The 22,575-nt window shown below is 49.2% G+C and overlaps 1 protein-coding gene across 2 annotated transcripts; it reads right to left on the reverse strand.

The window, feature by feature from the left end:
* Nucleotides 1-4,733: 4,733 nt before the first annotated feature.
* On the reverse strand, nt 4,734-15,719 carry LOC115533570 (endothelin receptor type B-like). Of its 2 annotated transcripts, XM_030344121.1 has the most exons (8): nt 15,501-15,719; nt 10,255-10,705; nt 9,659-9,771; nt 9,224-9,428; nt 8,794-8,934; nt 7,084-7,217; nt 6,040-6,148; nt 4,734-5,109 (listed from the first exon to the last, which is right to left on the reverse strand). In XM_030344121.1, the coding sequence occupies exons 2-8, from the start codon at nt 10,660-10,662 to the stop codon at nt 4,939-4,941; spliced, it is 1,281 nt and encodes a 426-aa protein (XP_030199981.1). In that variant the 5' UTR covers nt 10,663-10,705; nt 15,501-15,719; the 3' UTR covers nt 4,734-4,938. The 2 variants fall into 2 exon arrangements, with proteins under 2 accessions (XP_030199981.1, XP_030199980.1); XM_030344120.1 differs by lacking the exon at nt 15,501-15,719 and having other exon boundaries at nt 10,255-15,487.
* Nucleotides 15,720-22,575: the final 6,856 nt, after the last annotated feature.

Here is a 22,575-nt window from a genome sequence, read left to right on the forward strand (position 1 = left end):
ACAGCCCAGCCCTGGTAGGCTGTGATCTACTGCCACCGGATGGGGCTGGGTGGACCTGTCAGGCCCAGAACACAGACTGGTTTGGGCTGGTTGGGGCCGGAACACAGACCTGTCGGGCCCGGATCACAGACCGGTTGGAGCCAGATCACAGACCGGTTGGGGCCGTAATACAGACCTGTCGGGCCCGGATCACAGACCGGTTGGGGCCGGAACACAGACCGGTTCGGGCCGGATCACAGACCTGTCGGGGCTGGAACACAGACTGGTTTGGGTCGGTTGGGGCCGGATCACAGACCGGTTGGAGCTGGATCACAGACTGGTTGGGGCCGGATCACAGACCGGTTGGAGCTGGATCACAGACTGGTTGGGGCCGGATCACAGACCGGTTGGAGCCGGATCACAGACCGGTTGGGGCTGGAACACAGACCGGTAGGGATGAAGATCCCAGTGAGCATGTTCCCGGTTAAAAGACGCTCATGGTTGGCGTGGAAAAGACGTTCACAAAGGGTTCAAAACGTAACGTTTGTTGGCACTGAATAAACAATCACATTTATACCTAATTTCAACTGCATATCATACTTTCATTTAGTGACCCATTCTTAATTAAGGTCTACAGAACTATTATATATATATAATAGTTCTGTATTATTATTATTATTATTTTTTTGTACAAATGTTTTATTTCTTTCATTTAAATGGTGTATTTCTATCCATGCTTTAAATTTGCTTCTTTTTTGTATGTGTGTTCTATATTTGATTTAAACACCTTGAGTGGCCCTGTGTCTGAAATGTGCTTTATAAATAAAATTGCCTTGCCTTAAAATTGCCTTGCCTTGTAGACCTTAATTAAGAATGGATCACTAAATTCAAGAAAATTATCTACGCAACTGGGATATAAAATAATTTATTAATAACATAGAAATATATAAACACTAGCTACAACAGAACAGTATGAACATATGAATAACCCAAATCAAACTCTTTTCCCCCCCCAAGTGCCTCCAGGAGCCTGGTTCGACGTAAGGCCCCGCCTCCGTAGCCTTGTGGTTCAACACCGCATCTGCAAAGTTATAGGATTTCTTTAAATCAATGATCATGTTTAAACATTATGCTAAAAGCAGGATACACACACACACACACACACACACACACACACACACACACACACACACACACACACACACACACACACACACACACACACACACACACACACACACACACACACACACACACACACACACACACACACAATTTTAGCCAGCGAGCGACCTAGCCTCTGCTGCTAATTCATTCATTCAGCAAAAATACACACTAATGAGAGGGCTTAATCGTTTTCTAGTTTTTCGGCACAAAACTTGATGGATCAAACCACGTGATTCACTGATCTGCGTTGGTTCACCGCGTTTCAGTGAAATACATCGAGAACTTCTCTGTCTTCTTCGTTTTTGATACAGAGGAACCCAATCCCCCCTCAGGGGAGCTACAGTCAGACCTACTTGTGGACCTACTGGTAGACCTACTGGTGGACCTACTGGTGGACCTACCGGTGGACCTACTGGTAGACCTACTGCTGGACCTACTGGTGGACTTACTGGTGGCCCTACTGTTAGACCTACTGTTAGATCTACTGGTAGAGCTACTGGTAGACCTACTGGTAGATCTACTGGTGGACCTACTGGTGGACCTACTGGTGGACCTACCGGTGGACATACTGTTAGACCTACTGGTAGATCTACTGGTAGAGCTACTGGTAGACCTACTGGTGGCCCTACTGGTGGACCTTCTGGTTGACCTACTGGTAGATCTACTGGTGGACCTACTGGTGGACCTACTGGTGGACCCTACTGGTGGACCCTACTGGTGGACCCTACTGGTGGACCTACTGGTAGACCTACTGGTGGACCCACTGGTGGACCTACTGGTGGACCTACTGGTAGACCTAGTTGGGAACTAACCCTCTGCGTATTCTTCGTCGCAATCGTGACATAACGTGCACATTTGGGAGGTTCTGAGCATGCTCAGTTCGTGTTCAGCAGGCGGTTCTGAGCCTGCTCAGTTTGTGTTCAGTGCGAGGTTCTGAGCCTGCTCAGTTTGTGTTCAATGGGAGGTTCTGAGCCTGCTCAGTTTGTGTTCAATGGGAGGTTCTGATCCTGCTCAGTTTGTGTTCAGTGCGAGGTTCTGAGCCTGCTCAGTTTGTGTTCAATGGGAGGTTCTGAGCCTGCTCAGTTTGTGTTCAATGGGAGGTTCTGAGCCTGCTCAGTTTGTGTTCAATGGGAGGTTCTGAGCCTGCTCAGTTCGTGTTCAGTAGGAGGTTCTGAGCCTGCTCATTTTGTATACAGCGGGAGGTACGGATCCACAGGTGCAAAGCGCATGCGTTGCACTGGCTGAGGTATTTATCTCCCTTAGGTGAGAGATAAGATTTCTTCCTGCGCATGCGTGAGATGTTGAACGGTAATAGTAAGGCTTTCATTTACATTGATCCCTGCTAAGCTTTACGTTGACTAGTGATCCACTAAAAAATACATATTTTAAAATTATCTAATATCAAATGCAGTTATATTGTGCAAAAGTGTGTACACATTTACAATGTGTGAGCATTAGTGTAATCCCTGGGCTTGAGTTCTTCAACCAGTGAGCATTTTCCGGGTCAAAGATGCTAAAAGGACAACTATTGGTTAATGTTGTAAAATTGTTATATTGTAGACCTTTTTACCGGGTAATAAAATAGGGGAGACTTGAGGATTTAATACGATTTTGAGGTTGATATTTTAGTTAGTGCTCACTATATTGAGCTTTTGAACCATAAAGGATTTTTCCGTTTAAAAGACGTGTAAAATACTACTATCGGTTACAGTCAAATTTGTAGACTTGTGTTCTCCGGGCTAAAACAGGGCTTGGACGTGTTCCCATATTTCACCGTGTTCACCCAGATTTGAACGTTGATGTCTGAGTTTGTGCTCGTTGGTACGTGTCATGTTTTTGTAGGGTTCGCCCTCATTTACGCTGCAGCGCATGTGCTGCTTTTCACCGAGGATCGCTGTTGAGAAAGAGCATCTCTGGGCCGACCTTGTTGATCAAAGCGAGTGAGATGGAAACAAAGCAGGGAGAGAGAGCGAGAGAGGGAGAGAGAGCGAGAGAGGGAGAGAGAGCGAGGGAGGGAGAGAGAGCGTGTGTGAGAGAGTGATGAAGGTGCAGGCGTCACGTAGCTCAGCAGGTGATAAAACTGTGGGCTGTAAAAGCACACGTCTCGCTGCCTCTATCCTCTTGAAAACATTGTCTTCGAGACGCTCATCACAAACCAAGCAAAAATATGTCATTTTCAGAGTTCACACGTTCTTTTTTTCGGCACACATTTTAATTGACTAAAAACATAAAGACAAATAGATCAAAACGAGACCACTGTAAGGCTGTGTGTTTATGGTTTATTTTATTCGTTACTGCCATCCCCAGGTAAAGCATCTGGTAAATCGTGAGGGACAGAAGAGAGTGCATTAAGATGGAAGCCGACTGTATTGATGTAGTGGAAGCAGCAGTACTTCAGTCAGCTGTCTCTCTCTCTCTCTCTCTCTCTCTCTGACTGAGCAGGCGGGAGGAGAGATTGATTCTGGCAGCTTCTCCAATGAGGTGGCCATGAATACTTTAATGAGCAGGACTTTGAGGAGACGGGGAAAAAAGAAACAGGCAACAATATGGATGTCAACCAGTTCCAAAAACGCTTACTAAAAACATATGTACATTAATATATTTTACATCTACATCTAAAGGCCTGTTCATCCACGCCTGACAGTTGCTTCCCGATCAATCGCCTTGGCAACAATAATCTCTGGATAACAGCCACAGTCACGTTGCCCCCCTACCACACGTCCCCCGTGCAGCGAGCGATACTACCTCTTAGTTTTGCTTGGCTTGTCCTGTGACAGCAAGACCCATCAGGTGTTCCCTCCCTCCCCCTTTCTCCCCCCTCTCCCCCCTCCCCCCCCCACCTGACCTCATTCTGTCATCCTCGTTTTCCTTCTCCTCCCGACCCCCCCCCCCCCACACACACACACACACACACACACTCCCAGGTCTTTTATAGCGCGTCTCTGTGCATTACACATTTAACAATGCATTCAAAATAGGCCGCCATCAATCAGTCATTCGCCCGCCGTCGACAGAATCAACCCGTGGCAGGAATCTGATTACGGCGGCGGGGGGAGAGCCGGGAAAGCCTTGAGTAGTGCGAGCTAACACGCAGAGAGAAAGGAAAAACGTCTGACAACTTTTCCACACAGAACCACTTACGACGCTTCACGCGCACAAACGCACGCTAAACAAAACAAAAACAAACACCAATGTGAGAACCCCCCGCGCGTGTGACACAGGCTACTGTAAATAATACAAAAATCAACACGTACATTTGGCAGCAAAGTACACGTACGTGCGAGGATGTTGTCATGCCCGGTGAAAACGCCCGGACCCAAACAGTGCTTTGACAAGCGTGATGCATGATACGTGATGCATGATAGGTGAAGGGCTGTCCGACGAGAGAGCCAGCGCTGATGTAATGGCTGGGAGTGCGTCAGGCCCCGAGGGCAGGTATAGTCACATCTCTCGCTCTCAGTGCCCCGAGTGGCCAGGCAGATGTTCACCTGACAACACCGGTAAACAGATCGCAGCTCGCCCCCGTCTATATATTATTAAGAGGGCTGATGACACCACCACAGGTGGAGCAGAGGAGGGGGGGGGGGGGGGGGGGGGGCTGTAAACCCCTCTCTGTGTTCCTCCACAGCGACGTTAGCTAACAAGTCGGTGGCTCAAAGAAGGACGAAGATAAATATATATACAAACGTGACGACGTGTCGTGTCCGGCCTGTGTACGGGCCGCTCCTTACATACGAGGTGTTTGGTTTTGAGCGTTCTGTTTAATGGGGCCGGGGGCGTGTCCCAGTGCAGTCATGGAGCCGGGGGGCGGGGCTGCTGCGCCTCAGGTGGGGGCGTGGCCAGGTGCTGCTGCAGGGCTTTGATGTTGCCGGGCTCCTCCTCCTGCCCCTTGGACTTGGTGACAGACTGCTGCTCCTCGTTGCTACCGGCTGGAGGAGACGGGCGCCAGCCGCACAGACACGCCTAGAGGGGCACACACACGTACGTGCGCACACACACACACACACACCCATACGTACGCGCACACACACACACACACACACACACACACGTACATGCACACAAACACATTCACACACATACACACACACACACACATGGGTACATGCATACAAACAAGAACGTGCACACACACACACACACACACACACACACACACACACACACTCATACATGCACACACACACGTACATGCACACACATGCACACACACACACACGTACATGCACACACATGCAAACACACACACACACACATTTTGACAGAAGATCATAGCAACTTCTTTCGTCAGATGAGAGATCCAACGTTTAGCCCAGTCGACAGATCTTATCTTCCTTTATTGAATGATGATTCACACATCACGACTCTCCATTGAACACTGAACCACAGTCTGTGGCTGGATTCTGAATCAGGGGTGACTAAAGAGGGTCTGGTGTGCTGTGTGTGTCTCATCAACACCTCCCTCTCCGTTACATCGAAGATGGGCTATTTTAGAGCTATCAACTATTCCGACGCGAAATTGAAAAACACCCGGGATGTCATCTCCTCAAACATCTCACTTATTATTTTTTGTCATTCTCACCTTCTTCATTCTGAAGCCGTTGCATTGTGCAGAAATAGAACTAAGTCAGACCGTAACAAACACCCTATTTTTCAATCTTGATACTAATTAAAAATGGTATAAGACCATTCAATTGTTTTAATTATGAATTTGTTATTGCTAATTGAAACCAAATGGTACACAATGAATCACTACCCAGTCGCAGAATCCTGTTTTACTGGATGCAGCCTCAGAAACTCTGCTCTGAATTTGTTATGCTGTTGGAACGTCAGTGTGCATTGTTATTCATGCATGTATGAACTAATTTCAATGTCATTCAGAGGATGCTTTACCTTGAAGCATTTCTTGAATCTCTTGCTGACGATATACAGAGCGATGGGGTTGATGCAGGAGTTGATCGAGGCCATGTTGAGGCCAAAGTAGTCCAGCACGAGGAAGACACTGGGGAGAAGGGGAGAGTCAAGATCTGGGCAGAGGCGGACAGAGTACACAGCTTCCTTACTTGAGCAAAAGTACAGATACCCCTTGCTAAATTTTACTCAAATACAAGTAAAAGTACTACAGTCAGATGTCTACTTAAGTAAAAGTACTGAAGTACTTGTTTTTAAAAGTACTTGAGTATCAAGAGTACAAGAGTATGTTTTCTAAATATTGCATTACTACTGCCACAGTGCTAACATTTATGTATAGAAACGTCCTGCATGGAGTTATGAAAAATGTTAACACCTTGGAGAATGTAAAAGGAATTGAAAGTAAAATCAAGTAATTTTCATCTTTTTACCATGGCAATAGCCCAATAGTATACAGTATAACAGTATACTCAAGAACATAAAAACAATTGCTCAGCTTGCATAAATATGCAATATCAGAAAAGAAAATTCAGCTAACAATTCTATGTATGTGTGAGTTTCTCAGTTTTTTTATCAATCAAATCAACAATCGTCTCTCATCTAATTCTGACCATGGAGTTGGCTTTGGCGGAAAGCGAAGGTGATTGCTGATAGGCTGAAGGCTGTCCTAATCAGTTTGAGAGGGAATCACGTTTGAGAGGGAAACAACAAATAGAGGGTTTCCGTGATTTTTCTTTTCTCCTTTTATTTTTTATTTTTCAGAAGGAGTAACGGGTACTCACGGTCATGGATAGAAATCTAACGGAGTAAAGAGTGCAATATTTGCCTCTCAAATGTACTTGAGTAAAGTCATGAGTACTCCCAAAAAATGATACTTGAGTAAAGTACAGATCCCTCAAAATTGTACTTAAGTACTGTACTCAAGTAAATGTACTCCGTTACTGTCCGGCTCTGGATCTGGGGTAGATGTATAAAACGAATTAGATATACCATACCAATGAAGGAACGCTCCGTTCCTCCCAGTACCTGAGAAGCTGGCATCTGTTGGGATCCTTCTGGTCGTAAATGGTCTGTTTGAGGATTCTGCTGAGGTAAAGCGGGAACCAGCACACAGCGAAAACCAGGACCAGGCTGAACACCGTCTTGGTCACCTCGCGCCTCTGGATGAACGGAACACCAAGACACGTTTAACAGGACTAACCTTAAACTGAACACCACGACATGTTTAACAGGATTCTACTTAAACGAAACACCACGACACGTTTAACAGGACTAACCTTAAACTAAACACCACGGCAGGTTTAACAGGAATAACCTTAAACTAAACACCACGGCAGGTTTAACAGGAATAACCTTAAACGAAACACCACGACACGTTTAACAGGAATCTACTTAAACGAAACACCACGAAACGAAACACCACGACACATTTAACAGGAATAAATTTAAACTAAACACCAGGACACGTTTAGCAGGAATAAATCCACAGGCTACATAAGGGAGTGATGTACGTAATACAATTTTGGTTTGAATCCAGTTGTACATTGTGAACGTTTGTACCTTTTGAAGTAACAAGATAAAAATAACAAGACATTTTGTGTATAGCATTTCAAAACATTCATGGCAATTTTACAGCAGGTATAAAATCGTATGAATTTTGAAAAGGCAGCATGGACATAATTTTTTATAAAATAGCTAAAATTGGGACGGATAAAAACAAGACAATTTGGAAACATGCGGAAGGCTTCAAACGTTAGAAGCAAGTCTGAAGACTTTGAAGAATTTGAGGGGAGACTGACGGAGGAGAGTGAGGTGGAGGAGGGAGAGGTGAGGTGAAGGAGGGAGAGGTGGAGGAGGGAGGGGTGAGGTGAAGGAGGGAGAGGTGGAGGAGGGAGAGGTGAGGTGAAGGAGGGAGAGGTGGAGGAGGGAGAGGTGGAGGAGGGAGAGGTGAGGTGAAGGAGGGAGAGGTGGAGGAGGGAGAGGTGAGGTGAAGGAGGGAGAGGTGGAGGAGGGTGGGGTGGGGGAGGGAGAGGTGGAGGAGGGTGAGGTGGAGGAGGGAGAGGTGGAGGAGGGAGAGGTGGAGGAGGGAGAGGTGAGGTGAAGGAGGGAGAGGTGGAGGAGGGAGAGGTGAGTTGGAGGGGAGTGAGGTGGAGGAGGGTGAGGTGGAGGAGGGAGAGGTGAGGTGAAGGAGGGAGAGGTGGAGGAGGGTGGGGTGGAGGAGGGTGAGGTGAGGTGAAGGAGGGAGAGGTGGAGGAGGGAGAGGTGGAGGAGGGTGGGGTGGAGGAGGGTGAGGAGGAGGAGGGTGAGGTGGAGGAGGGTGAGGTGGAGGAGGGTGAGGAGGAGGAGGGTGAGGAGGAGGAGGGTGAGGAGGGTGAGGAGGAGGGTGGGGTGGGGGAGGCTGAAGAGGAGGAGGAGGGTGAGGAGGGTGAGGAGGAGGGTGGGGTGGGGGAGGCTGAAGAGGAGGAGGGTGAGGTGGAGGAGGGTGAGGAGGAGGAGGGTGAGGAGGAGGAGGGTGAGGAGGAGGAGGGTGAGGTGGAGGAGGGTGAGGTGAAGGAGGGTGAGGAGGAGGAGCGTGAGGAGGGTGAGGAGAGTGAGGTGGAGTCCCGGGGGGGTTCAGTAGAGCGCTCCAGAGGGGGGTGGGGGGTCAGAAGGGGGGGGGGGGTTGGTGCACGGCGGGGCTCAGAGACTGGTTGGGTAGGAAGGGGCCAGGCTGCGGGTGGAGCCCGCGGGCCCTACCTGCTTGTGGTGGGTGTTGAGGCTGTTCTCAGAGGTCCTGCGCAGCCTCCTGCACATCAGAGTGTAGAAGACCGCCGTCCAGAGAAGCGGCATGCAGAAGTAGAAGCCGAACAGCCACCAGTCCTTCACCAGCTTGTAGAACTGCGGAGAACAAAGAACAGATCTCCAGGGTGATTTGGTATTCTGCTGCGTATCTTTCAATCTCCATCATGTGTTTGTGTCAACATTTGTACGATAATGACAGGGGGAATGTGTACACAAAATTATATAGCACGCTTTTCGAGATCATGTTGAGCAAAATCACTAAAGTATTCATTAATTCTAATAACAGAACGAGCAAACAATAACAGTCGACATCAAAAGAGCCGTGTTCATAACAAGTCAATCTGGGCTCTCTCACAGTGAATGCATCACATTAGCCCCCCTTTACCTGCATGAAGTGTGTTGTCTGGACAGGATGGAGCAGACATATCCTCAGATGCTTCCCTTTATAGTCCATTGTTATCAGGTCAAAGCCCAGGCCTTCGGGCACTGCCAGCGCGATGGAAACAACCCATATCAGAGCTATCTCTACCGCCGTCCACGTCGAGACTCCGACGCCTTTGACTCGATTCCAGGATGCGACCGCTCGATATCTGCACAAATCAATACGGGGGAATGAAAGGCTTCAGGGAATTATCTCCAGCCCATCAAAACATTCCCAGATTAAACAACAATTCAGACCGCGCCGCGCGAAAAACAAACGCATCCACTTGACGCGTCGCAGACGGAGGCCGCCAGATGACATTAGCGCTAAAGAGCACAAAGCATTACCGGCATCGATCGACACCCCCCCACCCCCCCCACCCCCGCGGTAGGGTCGTACCTGTCGACACTCAGCGCGCACAGACTCAGCACGGTGACGCCCACGGAGGTCTTCTGGATGAAGGGCACCAGCTTGCAGACCACGGCGCCCAGCGGCCAGTCCTCCGCCATCAGCTGTGTGGGGGGGGGGGGGGGGGGGGGCAATCAGCGAGTCAAGACGGGTGGACGCTATCGAAGGAGCCTTTAATCACAGGTTCAGCGCCTGGATCACAGGCGCATCACAGGCGTCACCGCGTTATCCCCAGCGCTCATCCTGACCGGAGCCCTGGCAAGGAGCAGGGAAATCTCCCCTTGAATCTAAAAAGGGATGAAACGTGGAGGAGGAACACAGGAGACGGATCCGGCCCTCCGCAGACCGATCGGGGTGTCATGTGGGCAGAGCGGGCACACGGATGATGGCGGCACAAAAACAAAGTGGTGACAGGCGATATCCCCAAACACTGCAATTAGCGCACGTCAAGAAGCGAGTGACATTTAAGGGCCGTGGAATGGATTGAAAAACAGCAGGGAGACACGGAGGGGAGGAGAGGAGAGCAGGCCGGGTCATTCTGCTCCCGGGTTGTAATTGCAGCCCTCGCCGGCGGCCCGCTGACTCACCCGGTACGCGTTGATTGGTACGTCGATCACGATGTGTATGAGGTCCCCGGCGGCCAGGCTGGCGATGAGCACGTTGGGCCCGCTGCGCATGCCGCGGTCGGCGTGGATGATCCGCAGCAGCGCCGCGTTGCCCACCGTCCCCGTGACGAACACCAGCAGGGACACCAGCGTGTTCACCGACTTGAAGGTGTCCCTGATGCCCGTCGCCTGCAGGCACATGGGGGGTGCCGGTGGAGGCCTGGCTCCGTCCGGTGGGGGGGTCCCGGGCGTGTGGTTGGAGCGCAGACCCTCCACTAACCCGGGTCCCGCGGACCCTTCTTCGGACGGCTGCTGGGCGTCCGTCTCGCCGTGGACCAGGATGTCCGTCGGGCGTTGGAGGCACAGGACCACCAGGAGAACGAGCCACATCTTGAGCGATGAACGGGGTCTTACCGACGTGATTGGTGGTTGGCTGAGAGTGAAGGACAAAGTACACATATAATCGATTAAGAGTAATTAGTCTCCCGCTCTATCGATATCACACTAAGGAAGTTATGTGTAATTACACAACAAACCCCTCAATTATGTTACTTACCCTCCAGAAGTACCAAACTAAAACAATGTCTCTTTAGTCTCCTGCAAAATGAGTTAAGTGCTGGGAAGCACATGCCTTTGTAGGCCTCTTCCAAACCATGCCCTTTAGGGGCGGGGGAGATGAGGAATTTATAGAGCGAGGCTATCACTGTCAGAGCCAGTCATCAATCTGTCGGCATCATTACACTCTTTAATGCATCAGCCCGTAGCAGACATGCTGCGGTGGCCTATTGTCTGCTGTTTCTGTTTTCCTATTCCTTCTGGATCCGGGCACAGACTCAACAAGCGTGTTTCAGCAAAGCCCAAATGCCACTCATCTCCCTGGGAGCTGATTTAGTAACCCGTACACGTATTATTACTTTTATGTGAAGGTGATTTAATGCAGCGCAATATAAGCAACGTAGTATACCTGTCCGAAAAGTACCATCAAATACCCTGCGTGCAATGTAATCCCCACAAGCATGTATGCGCTGGCAACAGCTCACACATTCCTTCACACATTGTGCGTGTATACTGGTAGAAAGTGTTATGATTCCTGTTCAAAACTGTGAGCTTTAAACTTCAACAAAACACAAGAACATTATCTACTTAGCACAAAACGTTCTCAGGTGTAAACAGCTCTGAATGGCCCTCTTGGGTCCTCCCTGCTTTTAAAATGAGTCAGTCCTCGTCAAACGCGACAGAGCCGGCGTCTGGGTCCTGGGAGAGTGATAGCGAAGGTGACACTACCCCGCCGCCACAGATAAACGACAGGCAGCCCAGCCCAGATCCTGCAGGAACAGAAGTCAGAGGAATGTTTAAAACCATTGTAATTTCTCTTTGAATGCTAACGTGTGTGTACCGCAGGCGGTGAACGACATTGGGAGGAGCGGGGTCTATCCGAGGCGACGCAAGACAGAGACGTGTTTCGACTAACCTAGATCGGGGTGAAAGAAAAAACATGTTTTTCTGTTCAATTGTGTTGAGCTACTTGCGCGTTGATTAATGTATTTAGTGGTGAATACAAAGTACATGAATAAACAAACACACTTAATGAGTCCCTATACTGCACAGTCAATACCAGCGATACAACTAATTTGGCATTTGCAGCCAACTGCGTACTATGCCTACTAAATCGGGAAAGTGATACTTTTAGCATAATAGCACGCCAACATAGCATTATCAAAATCACATGTTGGATTTACTTTATTCCTCCCCAACGTCTTTCTGTTTTTACAATCCTTTGAGGCACTGCACCTCAAAAGAACGTAGGATATAATTTACAGTTAGGGCGTTTAGCCGACGCTTTTACCCGAAGCCACTTACAGAACGTACACGTGTCAGAAGGAAGAGAACCAACAATACATCTCTGTCGGTACAGTGAGTTAGACTGGGTGTTGTGGTAAATAATGACGTCGTCCCCCCCCCGCCAGCCCGGGAGGGGGCGGAGGACGAGGCAGACAGCCGTGGAGGAAGCTGCGGCAGGCGCTCGGGTCACTCCTTCACCCTCTCCCCTCATTATTTACGGGACATCTGTCAGACTCTTAATTAACGCACTCCGGCGGTTCAGACGGCGACGCAGACGCGGGTCCGTTTGGAGGAGGACGGGGTTGGACTGCAGAAAGCCTCCGAGGTGAACACAACATGTGCCATGCCGCCGTGTTGAGAAAATGCTCTTGACCCAAAGATTTACGCTTAATTAAATGAATTGAATAATAATTTTGTGAGAGGGCAGATGCTTTTGCAAAGGCCAGTTATAAAAAAAAATGGAGAGGACGGCTACAGGCCGACTGCCATATTGAGAGATCTCAAGGGAGCTGTAGTGAGTAACTAAAATCCTAAAAGCTAATGGAAACATTGTTTTGCCATGTCTTAGATTAGAAACGTGTTGGCAGTTTAAAACCCAACAACGTCTTCTCATTATAATGAATCATTTAGCGATTAATTACTAAACAGTGACCAAAAAAACATGACTCCCAACAGAGTAAGTCACATTCAAATTCTCCTATGCTCCGAAAATGGTGGCGCTCATTTAGGTGTAACTTTGCGTTATTTTAACTGCACATGCCTACAGGGCTTTGATATAAATGTGAGGGGTATTTTCATCAGGCAACAGTCATGATGGAGGCATAATGCATCAGCCATCGACGGGTAACATTTCTGCTTCAGACTTTTTGGTCCATGTAGGTTTTTTCGAGTCAAAAACTGGGACAAAGCTCTTGTTCAGTGTGACTGCTGTCATCAGTTTAGAAAGCCCTTCATAAGCTCTGACCTTTAGAGGAACATTACAGACGTGGACTTGGTGAATGCGGCTATTACTTTTTCAGTGAATTCTTTTATTTTATTTTTTGTTTGTCTGTCACATCATAAAATCTTATGTCTACCAATAATATATTTGGAAGCAGACATTGAGAAGAAGTGATGATTATTCTTTATTTTGTATTAACTGTCATGGTGAGACAAATGCTTATTAGTGTTGTCTGTTAAAGTGAAAACAACAGAGCTTCCGTTACAGGAGATCAGAAAAGCGGCTGCAAACAGTTGGAGAGATGGACAGAAACGCAGCGTTTAGAGTGCGACAGAGCGTAGGGGCGGAGGTGTAATTGCTGTGCATTAATTACCTTTAATTACGCCTTCCCATCAACAACAACAAAGGATTGTAGTTGCTATTGAACGCGTGTACTAATAACTAAACATATGCAGTGGTTTGTGCTCTATGCTAAAGTTTTCGGCACCATATAGATGGCATTTGGAGTCAGAGTCGAGACAACACAGTCGAGTTACAGCCAAAATGCAATCAATGTCCAATTCAGCTGAGGTTCAATTCAAGAGGCGAACAACGCAGGTATACCCAATCAGGTCCGGGAAATCAATCCTAATTTGCAATTTGAGGAAGTTTGAAGAGTAAGTGCCCTAAACAAAACGTAACAGCCTCTCGTTTCTTCAATCAAAAGTTCCTTCGTTTCGGTTTGTCTTCAGAACTCCTGCCTTACCGTTCAGGCTGTCGGGTAAAACGTAACGCGGTGAAACAGGAGCTCCCGAAAGCGTGTCAGAGATAGCTCTGGCAGGTTTCAACCGGAGAGGTGGAAGACAGCACCTGGTACGCTTTAAAGATATTCATATAAACAACGTCCACTGCCAACTTGTTTCCTCTCGTTTGGTTAAAAAAATAAAAAGTGGGTGCGATGGGAGATGACATTGTTTCACCTTGGCAACCGGAGAGGACCACTTTGATCCATGCTTGCCCGCCCCTCCTTTGATCCACACACGGGCACAGCGTGATAGACTGTCCACTTTGTTTTTATAGGGTCGGTTTAGCTCAGGAGGTAGGGCGAGTTGCCTTGAAACCAGAAGGTTGCTAGTTCGAGTGTTGAGGTGTCCCTGAGCAAGACACCTCACCCTAACTGCTCCTGACGAGCTGGCTGTCGCCCTGCGTGGCTGACACCGCCATCGGTGTATGAACTGCGAGTTGCTTTAGATAAAAGCGTCTGCTCCATGCCCTACATGGTTAAATGTTCTCTCAGTCTCTAAAGCTTGTTCTATGGCGGCAAAGATCGCTCCTTTTTGTGCTACAGCCTCAATCGAGTTTTGGCCAATTTCTACCATAATTCTCTGCAGTCTGGTAGTTTTTATGTGGTCGTATCGTAGCATGACGACAACATTAGATGGAGGAGAAGTATAACCCAGATGGAGAATGTCTTTTACTCCTAGACCGAGCGAGAAGTGTTTGGTCTCCGCTGAAGCAAATCAGTGAATACATTCCAACCTGGGTCACCGGTTTAATGAGCGTGAGAACATGCGGTCCTCGGATAACGGTTTGCAGCGCGTTAATGATCGGTAATAGATAAGTTCCCCCTCTGGAGACGCAGACATCACGATAATCTCCCCGGCAGAAACGGGCGACTTATTTTCTCTTTGACGACGGGGACCGCGAGCCTGGCATGAAAGACGTTTCCCGCCAACAAAGGCCAACGTACATCGGCAGAGTCTCGGCGGACTGATCCGGTAATTGGGCCGCCGTTTATCTAAATACCGTTATTACCGTTCCCCGGAACGGAGAAAAAGATTAACCAAATGTTAAGAGGATGAATCGATTTAGTACCAAAGTGTGGCAAGTGTTCAAAGAGATTTGAGCAATAATCGTCCCCAAAATTTAAATATACACAATGCAATCGTTGACATTGAATCGAGGCAAAAATAAATAAAGTGAACTCAGGCCTAGCTAGCGCTAAGCTACCCGTGGCGTCCCCAGGGTGAACGGGCCGGGGTCCCGGCGGCACACCCTGCCGCCGCCAGATACGACGCCCTGCCGAGGCATTGGCCTCGGTTCAGCAGCGAGGCCCGCTCCCATCATCACCCCCCACCCGGAGCCCGTGAGGCTCGGCGTTCGATTCCGAACATTCACAAAGAGTGTGATGTTCAACTCCGCATTCAGGATCTCCATCTCTTGATGTTGGGGTAAAAGCGAAATGTCCAATTATTATTAGGCCTATTACTATTAATAATAAATTAACAGTGTTAATTTAATAATGAATCTGTTTGGTGTTGATGGTTTGTGTTCCAGTGGATTTATCACTCGTTCCAGTTAAACGGTTTGAGCTACCAGGAGCGTGTGCATATCAAACCCAGATGAAACCGCCTCGTTCTGACGGTGACACCATGACGTTACGCTGCCTCCGCCGCCGTCGTATTACCTTTTGATCCAGGCAGCGCGTGCGTCCGGAGAGAGCAGGAGGAGGAGGAGGAGGAGGAGGAGGCGTTGGCTCCAGATGTTCAGCAGAGATAGCTCCGAGAGGAGAGCGAGCAGCTCCACGCCGCGCTCGGCCCCGATGAAGACCAGCGGGTCGCACCGCGACGCAAATCCACACCACCGAGGAGCCGGGCTGTCCGGCCCTCAGTGAGGAGGAGGAGGGTGGAGGGTGGAGGGTGGAGGAGGAGGAGGAGGGGGAGGAGGAGCAGGAGGGGGAGGAGGAGGAGGAGGAGCAGGAGGAGGAGGAGCAGGAGGGGGAGGAGGAGCAGGAGGAGGAGGAGCAGGAGGAGGAGGAGCAGGAGGAGGAGGAGCAGGAGGGGGAGGAGGAGCAGGAGGGGGAGGAGGAGGAGGAGCAGGAGCAGGAGGAGGAGGAGCAGGAGGAGGAGGAGCAGGAGGGGGAGGAGGAGCAGGAGGAGGAGGAGCAGGAGGAGGAGTAGGATGAGGAGGAAGAGGAGGAGCAGGAGGAGGAGAGGGGAGGAGGAGGAGCAGGAGGAGGAGGAGGAGAGGGGAGGAGGAGCAGGAGGAGGAGGAGCAGGAGGAGGAGTAGGATGAGGAGGAAGAGGAGGAGCAGGAGGAGGAGAGGGGAGCAGGAGGAGGAGGAGAGGGGAGGAGGAGCAGGAGGAGGAGGAGGAGGAGGAGTAGGAGGGGGAGGAGGAGCAGGAGGAGGAGGAGGAGGAACAGGAGTAGGAGGAGGAGCAAGAGGAGGAGGAGGAGGAGTAGAAGGAGGAGCAGGAGGGGGAGGAGGTGCTCCGAACGAGATCCAGTAGGCTCAGCGCAAGACGACTTAACAGTGAAAGATTTCACCGTCTCATCAAGCATTAGCTGGGCTCTTTCAATAGGATAACAAATGTTATATCGTTAGCCTCATAGCAAAATTGCCTTAATCTTATTTCTGAAAAATTATGCATTTTTGATGCTAAATACAAGATGAACCTTAAAATATGGCTACGGCAATTATGCTATGAGGCTAACGATGTAGTAAAAATATATTAATCAATTTTATTATGAAAGGTTATGAAAAGAGGTTAGATCCAAGATTTGTTAAGAGAGAGAGAGACAGGAAAGAGCGGAATAGAGCAAGATTTAAAAATCGAAATCTTCCTTGCAACACCTTTGAGAAAATCTGCCTATTTATTTTCCAATTCTAACAGAACCAGGCTTCCTTCTGAAGGTTCTCAGAAGGGGGGGGAGAGCCCCCCCCCCCGGTCAGCCATTTATGAACCCACTCGCGCCTTTCAGAGTCCAAGGTCCAACATGCATGGAGCTCCTTCTCTGATGTGCTCTGCTATTATTCTCCATTTTACAGTGGCCTTATGAAAAATAAATCCATAATATACTGCCATTCAATAAACAGGCTGAGGAGAGCATAATTCAGCCTGGAGCTCTATTGGAAATTCCAGCAGAATCAATAGTTTGACTTCCACTCTTCTAATGTAGTTTCAGCAACAGGGGCAGAGATGCTCTCTTCGTTTCAATTGGTTGAGGATGTATAGATACATATATCTTATATATTTTTTGCTAACATTTCCCGGCGTAAGTGCAAAGCTTCTGACATTCCTACGCCCAATGTTTTGTTGCGTTGGTACAGATGTAGAAATGAAAATATCCTTTGTGCCGCTTGCAGCTGAACCGCTCATTCACTTCAGTGCTGAGCAGTTGCTAGGGTACAGCAGCGCACGTACATATCGCGCTCTTCTATTAATTACCTCCAGAGGATTCTGTGTTTGAATCAACCCTTGTCAGGCACAGTCAACACATTTGCTTTACTGTGCAACAACATCACGAAAGACACACACGCACACACCTCTTCCTATCCACATTACCTCATGTGGCCTGCCTTGTTTTCACCCGGTGAGTCAAGGTTTCCCACACTGAACACACACCTGGTTGTTGGAGCAAAATCATTCTGTGCAGACGAAAGCGCTGTCGATGATGATGATGATGATGATGATGATGATGATGATGATGATGGCAGTGCAGCCAGCAGAGGTATAGGGAGAGCTTTGATTACACATATGAATGCAGCCGGCCCCACGCCCCTCCACCGTCAATGTTTTCCACCCCAAGTGATGTAAAGTAGTGTGTCTGGGAGTCGAGGGGAGAAGCTACCCACACGTCATCTTTGATCACCTCCTCGGGGTGGGGGGGGGGGGGGGATACATGATTCAAGTTCCAGGCCCTGAATTTGATTTGCTCAAGCTATTGTAAAAAAAAACCTCTTTAAACACACATCTGAGACTGCATGAGAATTCAGTTTTAGTATCATTGCGCCTTCAACCTCAAAGTATGCTAGCCTGTGTTGCTTGGCAACCCATTCGCTCTCTTGACGAACTATATACCCGGGCGGACTAGTGATGATTTGTTTTCAATATATAATCGCACTTGAGGTTGCTGCTGTGTGTTTATGTGGCGAAATATTACTGGCTAGTCTCCGGTAACCATTTATCTAACCGATTCATAACAGCACCAGTTCACTCGAGGCCTCGGTTCTCAGCGAATTCAAAACGGCGAGGGGAAGTCCTAAAACCTCCTCCAAATCACGATAATCCCCGGCCTCTCGCGGCTCGTTGAGAGACGAGAGGATTGATTTTATGACAGACAGGTGTTCCGCTGAAGGTTGGTGGGTGGAGAGGAGGACGGAGCTCTCCAAACGACGCTCGAGTGTTTTAAAACGGCAGAGAGATCTAAGTAGTCGAGGTCACGCCGCCGGATAAAAAGGCTGTTCACTTGTTTAAACTTCTTTCATGCCGGTGTTAACTCGCGGTGAGGCATTGAGCCTCCCCTCCATTCAGCACCAGCACCCTTACTGGTGCCACGCATAAAGGAGAGAATGGATCAGGATGTATTTACTGTGCCTCAAAGTCTTAAATAGGACCACCTGGAATTGCTCAGGCTAATGGCGAGCGCCTCTTTTTCTAAATCGGTTCAAACCCAGAGGGGCTTCTCTATTTACCGACTGCGATTATCAAAGGAGACGTCTCCAGAACGTATAGATATCGGGGCATCATTTGATGTAACCAGAGGGTGAGCCACACACAGCAAACCCACAGGATGGTTTTCCAATTTAAATGGCTTCCTGTCTTCCCGTCCCCAAAATTGGATAATCATATTCCTCCGAAGGAAATTGCTGCAACCTTTAGAGAAATATGGGTCCCGCGACTATTGTGTTTATACGATAACGGCCGCTGACATCCAGTCTTCAAACCCAAAAAATAAAATGATAATAATAGGTTATATACACCATCTGCATCCCCGGGAAGCTGTTAAGTGTTTTTAAAAGCCATTATCCTGATGCTAAAGTAATTTTGAATTAGTGTTCCAATGGATGGCGTCCATTATCATAATGACAGTTTTATTTTTCTGGAAAATGTTATGGCACTGTATCCTGAAATATGGAGTTTCAGAGTGTTGACTTATTCATGAGGCATAAGTTACCTCAAAGAGAATTAAATAAAATATGAAACTCTTTGTCTCCCCCCCTCTCTCCCTCCCTCCTCCCCCTTCTCCCCAAGAGGCCCTCTAAAAACATGAAGCCTGAGTGCGAGCCTTCCCTAGGTAATGAAGTGCTGGATTCAATCAACAAGGCCCCTCCAACTCCCACGGCTGGCTGGGAGAAACCGCAGAATCGTTAACTAATCTAGACAGGGTAAACTGGAAAAACATGCCGTTTTTTTCTCCTTCTCCGCATGGTTTCAAATTGGAAGGACTCCGTGAAGCGTTGAGGACAATCTGGCAAGGTTGACGCAATGCCTCAAACGTGGTTTCCAATCTCGGTCACTGAGACCTTTCAGAGGTAATGTAGACAAAGAGAGAGACGACAAAGAGAGGGAGGACAATGAGAGAGACGTTGGCACGAAGTAAACTACAAACGAGGCCTTTTGCAATGTAAATGCTGACTACGATGTCACTCCCTCTTGAGGCCCGATCAAAACAACTCATCAGACGAGCCCCCACGTCAGCTTGATGGACATTTCCCACGAGGACTCCCCAATTACCACACTAACCAGTGCCCACAGATACCAGTTAACCAACGGTTCGACAAACCCACCGAACGAAGTGAGATGCTCACACCTACAGAGCCAGTTCTGAGCACAACAAGACATGCATCCGCCCCCCCTCCTGCCTACCTTCCAGCCGTGTGTGTGTTTCTGCGTGCAGCGGTGTACGTGGCACTACGGCACACATTATATATGGAAATGCATGACCTTTGCGGGGCCTCCCACGCACCGGCGCCGCGCTTTCATCTGTGTTCCACCCTGACGCGCGATGTCACGGCCGTTATCGGCCGTCTCACCCGCGGGCCCGTCCGCCTATCTGAAGAAATCCTCACAGATAGAGACCCGGTGGCGCTCAGATCAAAAGGTTGGAGTCGCGCTCGTCTGTTGTCGGGGTTCCGTCGTTTAATGTTTCCTGATTGAATTCGTTGCCGTTAAAAAAAAAGAAGAAAATCACAAAAGAAAAAAAAAGAAGCTTTTTTTTTTTTAAATCAACCACCAGGATCTGGGGTCTTTAGTAATATCGGGGGGATCGGGCGAATCAAAGGAAACGGAGGACAACTTTGGAGCAGGGTCGGAAACATTCGGATGAAGACTAGAATCTGTCTTTTATCTTCTGCGTCGGCGGCAGAGGAAGCAGAGGCGCGGTGTCTGGAGATCAGGTGTTAGGAACGGTTTGTCACCTCCGTGTCGCGACGCCTTAATTAAGTTAACAGCGCAGCACCTCGACGCCGCCGGGGCGAAGCCATATGCTGCCGTCTCTCCCGAGGCCCACCGCGCTGCCAGGAAGACGCATCGCTCCCTGGGCGACGCCGGGTGGATCAGACTACTTATGAGAAAAAAGACTCAGGAATATGGAAATATATCGCCTACGCTGACCAAATGACTTTCTCCATAGTTAGAAGAAGTCTCTGCCTTTAGTTTGCATGTGTACTCGCTGTAGCACCTTTAGAACTACTGGTCCAGGAAAGAACCTCCCTGACACTATGACTAAGGGATCAGTGCCATTAAACTGTGTTAAACACTCTGTTGTTAAACACCTTGCTGCTCACTTAAGCGGTTTAAACTCATTTAGTGATGCGGTGCTGCTGTCGTGTGTTCTCCTACGTGCTCCTACGCAACAAAAACCTTCTACCCTGTCACCAAAACGCACAGGTTTGGTGTGATTACGGGTCCATTAAACCATAGCCCATAATTTCATCAGTCAAGTGATTAAACAAGTGCCGTCCAGTGAGTGTCAGATGAACGTCATCAAGAGGCACGTATCAGGAGGCCACTAGCTGAAGGTAGAGGTGCAGGTATGGGTGATAACACGTCATTTCATTTGACTGCTTCCTTTACCACTGAGCCCTTCAGCGGTCGCTTTCATCCGCTGACTCACAGCACACTGTCGGAGGCGGGCAGGCCATTAGGGTGCCTTGCTGAAGGCTGCCTACAGGCGGAAGGTGGACTTTGAACCCCGAACCTTACTCCAGGCTGGGAGTCAGACCCCCCCTACCAGCGCTGGACCATCCTCCCCCTAGATTCGGTATCGGCAGTGTCTGCCATCAAAGGTAGAAATGGTGCAGACAAAGGCAGGGGGAAGCAGCTCCAAGTCTGGGGGTGAGATACTTCCACAATGTCTCTCCTCCTCCTCTCTTACAGAGTGAACCCCCAGCTCTCCTCCCCCACCTGTCCTCCAACAGGGTGAACCCGTCTCTCTCCTCCTGCTCCTCCCCTCTTACAGGGTGAACCCGTCTCTCTCCTCCTGCTCCTCCCCTCTTACAGGGTGAACCCGTCTCTCTCCTCTTACAGGGTGAACCCGTCTCTCTCCTCCTCCTCCTCTCACAGGGTGAACCCGTCTCTCTCCTCCTCTTCCTGTCCTCTAACAGGGTGAACCCGTCTCCCTCCTCCTCCTGTCCTTCCAAAGGGTGAACCCGTCTCTCTCCTCCTCCTGTCCTTCCACACGGTGAACCAGACCCTGACTCTGCTCGTCTGCTGCTGCTTCAGCGACTCGGGGGCTCAGAGGCGACGCTGGAGCTGGCGAGACGACCGGCAGCAGCAGAACATCCACCCCCTCCCTCCCCTCCTCCACATCCTCTCCACCCCCTCCTCCTCCACCTCCACCCCCTCATCCTCCCCCTCAGGTCTGGCGGGAGTACAGTGCGGCTCAGCGGGGGGGGGCGAGGTTTCGGAGCCGTCTGGTGTCAGCTAACGCCGTTACCACCGTGCTTATTGAATTACCGCAGCATGACGGAAGGTTAGCCGCTAATTGCAGGACATTCTGCCGGTCGAGGTGCTGTGGGGGGGGGTGCATAATAAGCACCTGGATTCCAACGCACCCTGACTTGCCTCCCTGCATCAATATAGCCAGGGTTTAATAGGGTGCAGACTCCCGATGATGCATTATGTAAGGCTGGGATCAAAGCGCCGTCTGCCCTGTTAAGCAGCGGAGCGACGGCGTCGGCTCCTATAAGAAGCCTCCGTGTGACACCTTTGTCTCTGCGTCTCCGTGCAGTACCCAGAGTCAGCATCTACACCCGAGTTCTGCTTTGGTGGGGTCTTGTGACTGTGGCGCTGCCGTCTCCGGTGAACTAAGTTGAAGGCTTGAAGCCAGACATAAAAGGGCCATCTAGGGCAGAAGTCTGCCTTGCTCCAGAGCTCCTGGTTCCTCACCAGTGGTCGTCGAGAGGTGGCCTCCTCTGGGAAGGTCAAAGGTCATTATGTACCTCTTGTTCAGATGGCGCGACATGGATTGGGGATGAAGGCGCGAGCCCTCTTTTGTCGGCTGTGGGGCTTCCTGGATGAGCCAACCGAATTGCATACCTGGTGTGTTCGTTGGCAAACCTATTACGGGTATCTGCTCAGAGATGTTTCTAACGTGAATATCTTTCTTCATGGAGAACAAAAGACGCAGACAACACGTTGTTCCAACTTTTTGGGGGTTTGTTAATCAAAAGGCTTCATAAATAGTTTGAGTATATACACCACTTTACATAGCAGAGTCCAGGTCAATAATGCCGCTTTCATATTAAACTCCTCTTA

Source organism: Gadus morhua, chromosome 20 (assembly GCF_902167405.1).
Source record: "Gadus morhua chromosome 20, gadMor3.0, whole genome shotgun sequence".
Classification (NCBI taxonomy): domain Eukaryota; kingdom Metazoa; phylum Chordata; class Actinopteri; order Gadiformes; family Gadidae; genus Gadus; species Gadus morhua.